General features: G+C 38.7%; 1 protein-coding gene across 1 annotated transcript in view; it reads left to right on the top strand.

The window, feature by feature from the left end:
• LOC128694950 (ionotropic receptor 93a-like) overlaps positions 1-9,471 on the top strand; it is a 222,337-nt gene extending 212,866 nt beyond the window's left edge. The window contains exons 10-11 of the mRNA XM_070094251.1: positions 2,119-2,262; positions 9,454-9,471. Of these exons, the coding sequence (XP_069950352.1) occupies positions 2,119-2,262; positions 9,454-9,471 (162 nt within the window). The remainder of the gene's footprint in view (positions 1-2,118; positions 2,263-9,453) is intronic.
• Positions 9,472-11,230: the final 1,759 nt, after the last annotated feature.

Genomic DNA, 11,230 nt, shown 5'->3' with positions numbered 1-11,230 from the left:
TATTATATTATTGCATGTTAATCTTTCTTTCTTTACATTTGTTTCGACTAAGAGTGAAACATGTAGTATCTGCAACGTTTTTAATAGATTTGTGTATATTTTATGTTAGAAAATAATAAACTAGACTATTAACTATATATATTTAATACATTTACGAACTACTTCAAACACCAGCGCCCAGTGGAACTGGGCGCTGGTGGAGGGACTTATGGTCGTGTCGCGTTCCCATTGCCGATATGGGAACTGTTTGGAGGAAGTCCCTGGAGTGATGTGCACTCACAGCCTGGAGATGGGCAGTCTTCCTATCTGATGTTGAAGCCCTGAGCATGTTGGCAAGCACCTTTTCAGTGATCGGGCCATCCCAGCTTTACTGTGAGCCAGTGCTGCACTAGGGTTTGGGGCTGGAGCAGCAAGAGTCTCCCATTCAGTGATGGCACTGGCATATCTAGGGTCTTCTATTCCTGCTGAGTCACTGAGGGTATCAGGAAGAATTTGTCTTATCAACTCGTTTTGATGCTATGGAAGAAGATAGGAAAGCTGGTAGAGCAATCTGGGAGGATCTGCGTACTCCTAGCCCTCAAAGCCTGACCGGAAGTGAGGCTTGCAACCACTGTCCATCTTCAAGGGAAATATTCAATACACTCTCTAGCATGGTCTTAAGGAGAGAGTCATATTCCTTGAGTTTTGGACTGCTGAAGGCTGGGGAGCATCTCAGAAAGTAGGTAAGTTTTGGGATTGACAGGCACCTGGTGAGTAGGTAGAAGGCATCATGTGTGTCAATGTCTTTCATCCTGCTTTCCATCGTCCGGAGGTCTGAGACATTTTTCTAGGATCAGATCGATGGCATTGGACCCAAGAGGAGCACCAAGGAGAGTGCTATTGGCTGGATCAGTGGCTCGTGCTCATGGTAAAATGGCGCTAATATTCTGGATCATCTGTTGATTGGCAGATGCTATTTCACATTTGATGGGGTTTAAAGATAGGTCCAGGCTTTCTCCCATGTCTTTAATTTTACTGATGTCCTCTAGGAGAAATTCTGTTGTGCCAGCTAGGGTACCGTCGTCCAGGAACCAGATATTGAGCTCGCTGGAGAGTGCTTCTGTGACTTCTTTCATGACCAAACAGAATAGAAAGGGGGCCAGAGGGTCTCCCTGTTGCACGCCCTCACATGAGTCAATTTCATGGTCCCCAAACAATAGTTTGGAAGTCACACTATAACACGATTCTAAGAAGGGATAAAGGGAAGGGAAGTTTCTATAAACTGCTTGAAGAGCAGCATCCCTTCTGACTGCGTTGAAAGCGTTGGCAAAGTCGAATTTGACCAAGGCTTTTTCATCGGACATGTTGTTGATATATATATATATATATATATATAAATAAATATATATATATATATATATATATATATATATATATATATATATATATATATATATATATATATATATATATATATATATATATATGTCGTGCCGAATATGTAAAACTGGTCAATTAGCAAGAACTCATTTAAAATTAAGTCCTTTCTAAAATTTTCTCTTATACGTTTAAAGATATATTTTTTTCATTAATGTTAATGTAAAAAAAATTAATTTTGCACCAAAAGAATCATAGAAAACTTACCTAACCTTATTATAACAAGCGCAATTTATTTTAGCCTAACCCAACTAAATATATTTTAGATTTGTTTACAGTAATTTAATACTAAACAAACACAGTGAAATATATTTTTTTCGTTAGGTTCAGAATGATTTTGGCGAAATTATTGCATACACAAATTTTCACTTGTCCTATATGGCAAGATGAACGTTGTTATTTAAGCCAAGATCGCAAGTTCTGCCTATTCGGCACGACATATATATATATATATATATATATATATATATATATATATATATATATATATATATATATATATATATATATATATATATATATATATATATATATATATATATATATATATACAAACAATTTATTTCAGTAACTTCGGTATTTTTGTCTGCATTTCTCAATCAGTAATTTTTTTAATACATATTTTAGCTTCTAATGAATTCGACTTTCACAAAATAAGTAATTTATATTGAGCAGTGTAAATGATGTTCACTTTGTTTACAGGAATGTTTCTTGCCATTCAACGTCGCTATTGCTCTCCAGAGTCACTCTCCACTGAAGAAAAGCTTCGACCGTGTTGTGGGACTGATCTCCCAAGCCGGCCTCGTCAACTTCTGGTTCAAGCAGGCGCTTGTACTCTCACAAACGGTAATAAGATACATGTTGTTTTAAAGGCTGTACTAACAAAAAAATAATCAGATCTTACAATTTGTCCTCGCACAGAACTGCTAGATTTACTGAACTGTCTGACACCTGAACACTGTTCCTTAACTTTGTCAGATTTTAGAGTCTATGAAGCAGTGATGAACCGTTCAGTGCAGACCTGCTTACTCTGCATTGCATTGATTAACTTCATGGCTGATGATCGTGCAGGATGCGTTTGTGCTAAACCTACCAGTCGACTTTGATAAAATAACATTTTCAGATAAGAATGAAACATCAGAGGGCTGGCACCACGGTTGTTTTATATCTGCCTCGACTCAGTTGATCACTTCCGAATTTCTTCCCTGTTTACCCTGCGGTCAAGTTTGTATTAAATTTGTAGGTCTTCTAGCCTTTTTCTCGATCATTAGGATGGCGGAATGGGGACCTGATGTTTTAGTACTGTTATACACTGGTATTGTTAGTGATCTGTTAGCAGTGTTTGTGACTAGACTTCCAGCTTTTCCTTCCTCAAGAATTATTATTATTATAATCAAAAAGAAGCGCTAAGCCACAAGGACTATACAGCATCCTTCCTCAAGAAGATATTCTGCAAGCCATTTTTGCGCGTCCCTGCATCATTCCACCATCTTTAAACTAAGACAACTACTGCTATCTCTGATGCTACGACTGATATTTCTTGACTTACTCTGTATTATAATTTTAAGAATTCCCCACGTTGCATTCAGTGTCTTCTTCTAACAAACTTGGTGTAAATTATGTATGCCCTAACCTGGTAAAGCATTATATGTGCTGTATGACTGTATGATCTACAAAGCCTTCTTGACATCACATGGCAAGAAGGTAGAAGGTAAGTGAAGTGGGTTTTAATAATGCTACTCAGGATCCTAACGTAGCAAAATAAACTGTCGACGAAAACCCCTGCGCTAGTTCTCATACTAGGTTGCCTTCATATGCATTGTTGGTTAATTATCGTTTCTCGTTAAAATGCGCGACAGTGAACATTTACCTACGCTTACCTTCCCTCCGTTTCTGTACATATCTGACTAACTGGCTCTCCTCTGTGAATCATAAGAACATAAGAACATAAGAAAGAAGGAACACTGAAGCAGGCTTACTGGCCCATGCAAGGCAGGTCCAAGACTCCTACCGGCTTAAGCCAATGCCCCAACCTAGTCAGGGCAGGTCACATTCACTTAAGGAAGGAATACGACAACTGACCTAGTAGCACAAGCTAATCAGGTCCAACTCACACCCACCCACACCCACTCATGTATTTATCTAACCTATTTTTAAAGCTACACAACGTTATAGCCTCAATAACTGTACTTGGGAGTTTTTTCCACTCATCCACAACTCTATTACCAAACCAGTGCTTTCCTATATCCTTCCTGTCTAGGCTAGATATTTTCAGCACGTTATTTACATCCCTTTTATTTATTCTTGTCTTCCATTTATACACCTCAATCATATCCCTCCTAATTCTACGCCTTTCTAGAGAGTGCTGATTCAGGGACCTCAGTCTATCCTCATAGGGAAGATTTCTGATACATGGGATCAACTTTGTCATCTCCTTTGTATGTTTTCCAGAGCATTTATATCCATTCTATAATACGGTGACCAAAACTGTGCAGCATAATCTAGATGAGGTCTAATCAATGATATATAGAGTTGAAGAACAACCTGAGGACTCCTATTATTTATGCTTCTTGATATGAAGCCAAGGAATCTGTTAGCTTTATTGCGAACACTTATGCACTGTTGTCTTGGTTTCAGATTACTGCTAACCAGGACTCCTAAATCTTTTTTGCAATCCGTAATATTAAGATCTACATTATTTAGTTTATATGTGGTATGGTTATTTTCCTGTCCAACATTTAGAACTTTGCATTTGTCTATATTAAACTGCATCTGCCACTTCTCCGACCACTGCATCAGTCTATTCAAATCTTCCTGGAGTGCTCTAATGTTCTCGTCAGAATTAATTCGACGGCCTATTTTTGTGTCATCGGCAAACTTGCTTATGTCGCTCTTTATGCCCTCATCAATGTCGTTTATGTGTTCCACAGGGGGCCCAACACTGACCCCTGTGGAACACCGTTCGTGACGCTTCCCCACTCTGATTTCTCCCCATTTATGCAAACTCTCTGCTGCCTATTTGTCAACCATGCCTCTATCCAGGAAAAAATTTCTCCTCCTATTCCATGTACCTTAATTTTCCTCAATAGTCACTGATGTGGGACCCTGTCAAACGCCTTACTGAAGTCCATATACACGATATCATATTCATTACCATGATCTACCTCCTCAAATACCTTAGTGAAAAAAGTTAATAAATTCGTAAGGCATGAACGCCCTTTTGTAAAACCATGCTGAGATTCGTTATTAATTTGTGCTTTTCAAGGTGGCTACGAACTGCCTCGGCAATTATTGATTTCATAAATTTTCCCACAATGGAGGTTAGGCTTATTGGTCTATAGTTCGAAGCTAAGGACCTGTCACCTGCTTTGAAAATAGATATCACATTTACCATTTTCCACTTATCTGGCACCATGCCTGTCTGTAGTGATATATTGAAAAAATTAGCCAGAGGTTTGCTAAGCTCCTCTTTACATTCCTTTAGAACCCTTGCATACAGTTCATCAGGGCCTGGGGATTTGTTAGGTTTTAATTTATCAATTTGCCTAAGAACCATGTCACTTGTGACCCTAATCGTGCACAGTTTATTATCGTCCTGTTCTACATAATTTATTATTTCTGGAATATCGCTAGTATCCTCCTGAGTAAAAACTGAGAGGAAGTATGTGTTAAAAATTCTACACATTTCCTTATCACTGTTCGTGAGCTGACCCGAGTAACTTTTGAGTGGGCCTATCTTGTCCCTGATCTTACTTCTGTATACCTGAAAGAATTCTTTTGGGTTAGTCTTCGATTCTCTTGCAACTTTAGCCTCATAATCTCTTTTTGCTTTTCTTATTCCCTTTTTTATTTCTCTCTTTAACTGAATATATTGATTTCTTAATTGCACCTCTCCTCTTTTGATTTGCCTATATATGCCTCTCTTTTGACCAATGAGATGTTTTAATCTATTGTTCATCCATTTAGGATCATTTTTGCTTGATCTGATTTCCTTATTTGGAACGTAAGTTGTCTGAGCAGCTAGAACTATCCTCTGGAAAATGTCATATCGGCAACCATCACCACCTACCTGACCCATAGTCAGGTTATTCCAGTTCAGCCCACCCAAGTAATTTTTCAGTCCTATGAAATCAGCCAAGCAGAAGTCAGGGACAGAGACTTGATTGCCATTATTAGGGGAATTCCATGATATATTAAAACTGAGTGATTTGTGATCACTCTCCCCAAGCTCATCATTAACCTCAAGATTATTAATTAGCGTTTCCCTGCTGGCAAGAACCAAGTCAAGCAGGTTATTTCCTCTAGTTGGCTCTGTCACAAACTGCTTTAAAAAACAATCCTGAATCGTATCAAGAAAGTCTCTTGATTCTAAATTTCCTGTCAAATTGCTCCAGTCAATCTGTCTATAGTTGAAATCTCCCAGTATCACAACATTTTCATATGTAGAGGCCTTATGAATTTCATCCCATAGAAGTTTACCGCACTCCCTATCAAGGTTAATGATTCTATGCTTCTCGGGTGAAAGTAGTGGAGGTTCGTATGGAGCCAACATCTATTATACAGTCATCTTCAGTTTCTTAGATTTCTTTTCCATGTTTTCTTCCTCTCTTCCTTAGTTTACCAGCTCTGTACACTTCTCCAGTTCCAAAAGTATCTACAATTGTTTTCCCTCCTACTAGCTCAGTGAATATCGTGGGTCATCCTCCACAGTCCTCTGTAGTAAAAGGGTTGAAAATGCGACTTGAATGCTTTCTCTTTTGTTTATCCACAGCATTCAGCCCAGTACTGCCTTGTACTGTACACCTCGAATTTCCTTTCCCTTTACGACGTTAAACGACAGGAACGTCACAGTTTACGTAAATGATACCAATAGCTCTATACATAAAAACATAAGATCATAAGAAACAAGGAACACTGCAACAGGTCCTAGTGAGGTCTGGGAGGGATTAGCACTGCGTCCTACCTAGCAGCCAGTCAGGTTCATTTCACACTCATCCACACCCACTCATAAGAACATAAGAAGGAACACCGCAGCAGGCCCACTGACCCACGCGCAGCAGGTCCATGTCCCCCCCCCTCCCGGATTAGCCCAATGACCCACCTAGTCAGGTCATTTCCACTTAAGGAAGGTGCACGGCATCAGACCTAGTAGCACATGCTAGTCAGGTTCAACTCACACCCACCTACACCCACTCATGTATTTATCTGACTTATTTTTAAAACTACACAACGTTTTAGCCTGAATAACTGTACTCGAGAGTTTGTTCCACTCATCCACGACTCTATTACCAAACCAGTGCTTTCCTATATCCTTCCTGAATCTGAATTTTTCCAACTTGAAACCATTGCTGCGAGTCCTGTCTTGGCTGGAAATTTTCAGCACGCTGTTTACATCCGCTTTGTTTATTCTTGTTTTCCATTTATACACCTCGATCATATCCCCCCTAATTCTGCGTCTTTCGAGAGAGTGCAGATTCAGGGCCCTCAGTCTATCCTCATTGGGAAGATTTCTGATACATGGGATCATCTTTGTCATCCTCCTCTGTACGTTTTCCAGAGCATTTATATCCATTCTGTAATACGGTGACCAGAACTGAGCAGCATAGTCTAAATGAGGCCTAACCAAGGATATATAGAGTTGAAGAACAATCTGAGGACTTCTATTATTTATACTTCTATATATATTGCCAAGAATTCTGTTAGCTTTATTGTGAACACTAATGCACTGTTGTCTTGGTTTTTTGATTACTACTAACCAGAACTCCTAAATCCTTCTCGCAATCAGTAGTATTAAGATCTACATTATTTAGTTTATATGTGGCATGGTTATCTACCTATACAACATTCAGAACTTTGCATTTGTCTATATTAAACTGCATCTGCCACTTCTCCGACCATTGCATCAGTCTATTCAAATCATCCTAGAGTGCTCTAGTGTCCTCATTAGAATGAATTGGACGGCCTATTTTAGTGTCATCAGCAAATTTGCTCATATCGCTATTTATTCCCTCATCTATGTCGTTTATGTAAATTGTGAACAACAACGGGCCCAACACTGACCCCTGAGGAACACCGCTTGTGACGTGCCACCATTCTGATGTCTCCCCATTTATGCAAACTCTCTGCTGCCTATTTGTCAGCCATGCCTCTACCCAGGAAAAAAATTCTCCTCCTATTCCGTGTGCCTTAAGTTTCCTCAATAGCCTCTAATGTGGAACTCTGTCGAAAGCCTTACTGAAGTCCACATACACAATATCATATTCATTACCACGATCTACCTCCTCAAACACCTTAGTGAAAAAAGTTAGTAAATTCGTAAGACAGGAACGCCCCTTTGTAAAACCGTGTTGTGATTCATTAATCAATCTGTGCCTATCAAGATGGCTACGAATTGCTTCGGCAATCATTGGTTACATAAATTTTCCCACTATTGAGGTAAGACTTATTGGTCTATAGTTCGAAGCCAAGGACCTGTCACCTGCCTTGTAAATAGGTATTACATTTGCCATTTTCCACTTATCAGGCACTATGCCAGTTTGTAGTGATATGTTAAAAAGATTACCCAAAGGTATGCTAAGTTCCTCTTTACATTCCATTAACACCCTTGCAAACAGTTCATCAGGACCTGGGGATTTGTTAGGTTTTAGTTTCTCTATTTGTTTGAGGACCATGTCACTAGTTCCCGCAATCGTGCATAGTTTATTAATGTCCAGTTCTACATAATCTATTATTTCAGGAATATCGCTAGTATTTTCCTGAGTGAAAACTGAGAGGAAGAAGGAATTAAGAATTTCACACATATCCTTATCACAGTCAGTGATCTGACCAGAGTTACTCTAAAGTGGGCCAGTCTTGTCCCTAATCTTACTTCTGTATACCTGAAAGAACCCTTTTCGGTTAGCCTTTGAATCCCTTGCAACCTTAGCCTCATAATCCCTTTTTGCTGTTCTTATTCCTTTCTTTATTTCTCTCTTTAATTGAATATATTGATTTCTTAACTGCCCATCCCCTCTTTTGATACGCCTATATATGCCTCTCTTTTGACCAATGAGATATTTTAATCTATTGTTCTTCCAACTGGGATCATTTTTGTTAGATCTAATTTCCCTACTCGGAACAAAAGTTGTCTGGGCAGCTAGAACTATGCTCTGAAAAACGTCATATTGGCAACCAAGATCACCTACCTGACCCATAGTTAGAACATCCCAATTTAGCCCACCCAGGTAATTTTTCAGTCCCATGAAGTCGGCCAAGCGAAAATCTGGGACAGAGATTTGATTGCAGTTATCTGGGTAATTCCATGATATATTGAAACTAAGTGATTTATGATCACTTTCCCCAAGCTCATCATTAACCTCAAGATTATTAATTAGTGAATCTTTGTTGGCAAGAACCAAGTCAAGCAGATTGTTTCCTCTAGTTGGTTCTGTCACAAAATGTTCTAAAAAGCAATCCTGAACCATATCAAGAAAGTCACTAGACTCAAGATTTCCTGTCATATTGTTCCAATCAATTTGTCTAAAGTTAAAATCTCCCATTATCACAACATTTTCATATCTGGATGCCTTATGAATTTCGTCCCATAACAGCTTACTGCCCTCCCTATCACTATTTTATCGTTCATATAATTTTAAACGTCTTAAAGTGTTCATTGAGCCTCGAACTTTTCCTACCTGACCTAACAGACTGAAACAATATCTACTATAACTCGAAATACTTCTCTCTCTCTCTCTCTCTCTCTCTCTCTCTCTCTCTTCTCTATTCCTGCCTTCATACAGCATGCTAATGCTGTTATCCATCCACACACATTAGAAATCCAGGACCATTGTAGAGGGAAGAGTTAATAAAAGGCCCAGTGGTTTTTAATTTCTGTTCATGTTGGTAAATACGTATTCTTTGGAAAAATCAAAAGAAAAAACTGAAAACTTAAAACATTATTTTCACACTAGCTTCCAAATGTGACAAGAAATAACATGACAAGTGGGATACCTTATTACGCACATCTTAATTGACAAAGATTCACGTTATTATTTACAGGGATTAACACAAGAATAATTACGAGAAAGCAAATAAAAAATTGCACAAATAATCCCGCCTCAAAATATACGAGAGTAACCTTAATTATATACTACAGACGTTTATCTAAAACATATATATATAGAAAATTCCGGTTAAAGTTATGTAACTAAGACAGCCAGCGAGAGCAGTGTCGCCTAAATTCCTCCCATCTCACAAGTCTTACCTCCATCATATGCTGAACACACGATGTTACCATGTGTGATGTCACCATGTGTGATGTTAATTTTTGTGTGATGTTACCATGTGAGATGTTAATTTTCGTGTGATGTTACCATGTGTGATGTTAATTTTTGTGTGATGTTACCATGTGTGATGTTACCTTGTATGATGTTACCATGTGTGACGTTACCTTGTGTGATGTTACCATGTGTGATGTTACCTTGAATGATGTTACCATGTGTGATGTTACCATGTGTGATGTTACCATGTGTGATGTTGCCTTGTGTGATGTTACCATGTGTGATGTTACCTTCTGTGATGTTACCATGTGTGATGTTACCATGTGTGATGTTACCATATATGATGTTACCAAGTGATGTTACCATGTGTGATGTTACCATGTGGGATGTGACATTGTGTGATGTTACCATGTGTAATGTTACCATGTGTGATGTGACCTTGTGTGATGTTACCTTGTGTGATGTTACCATGTGTGATGTTACCATGTGTGACGATAGCATGTGTGATATGATCTTGTGTGATGTTACCCTGTGTGATGTTAGCATGTGTGACGTTAGCATGTGTAATGTTACCATGTGTGATGTTACCATGTGTGATGTGACCTTGTGTGATGTTGTCATGTGTGATGTGACCTTGTGTGATGTTACCATGTGTTACGTTACCACGTGTGATGTTACCTTGTGTGATGTTACAATGTGTGATGTTACCATGTGTGATGTTACCATGTGTGATGTCACCATGTGTGATGTGACCTTGTGTGATCTTACCATGTGTGATGTGACCATGTGTGATGTTATAATGTGTGATGTAACCATGTGTGATGTTACAATGTTTGATGTTACCATGTGTGATGTTACCATGTGTGTTGTTACCATGTGTGATGTGATCTTGTGTGATGTTAAAATGTGTGACATTACCAAGTGTGATGTTACCATATGTGATGTGATCTTGTGTGATGTTACCATATGTGAAGTTACTATGTGTAATGTTACCATGTCTGATGTTACCATGCTTGATATGACCATGTCTGATGTTACCATGAGTGATGTTACCATGTGTGGTGTTACCATGTGTGATGTTACCATGTGTGATGTTACCATGAAAGATGAGACTTTGTGTTATGTTACCACGTGTGAGGTGACCATGTGCGATGTTACCATGTCTGATGTTACCATGCTTGATATGACCATGTCTGATGTTACCATGAGTGATGTTACCATGTGTGATGTTACCATGTGTGATGTTACAATGTGCGATGTTACCATGTGTGATGTTACGATGAGTGATGTTACTATTTGTGATGTGATCTTGTGTGATCTTACCATGTGTGATGTTACCATGTGTGATGTTATAAAGTGTGAAGTAACTATGTGTGATGTTACCATGTGTGATGTTACCATGTGTGATGTTAGCATGTGTGATTTTATCATGTGAGATGTTACCATGTGGGATGTGACCATCTGTGATATTACCATAAGTGATGTGGCCATGTGTGATGTGACCATGTGTAATGTTACCATATATGATGTTACTATGTGTGATGTTACCATGTGTG

The sequence above is a fragment of the Cherax quadricarinatus genome, chromosome 45 (genome assembly GCF_038502225.1).
Source record: "Cherax quadricarinatus isolate ZL_2023a chromosome 45, ASM3850222v1, whole genome shotgun sequence".
In the NCBI taxonomy this organism is placed as follows: domain Eukaryota; kingdom Metazoa; phylum Arthropoda; class Malacostraca; order Decapoda; family Parastacidae; genus Cherax; species Cherax quadricarinatus.
The sequence above is the reverse complement of the archived record's forward strand: the minus strand, read 5'-3'. Positions and strand labels throughout refer to the sequence as shown.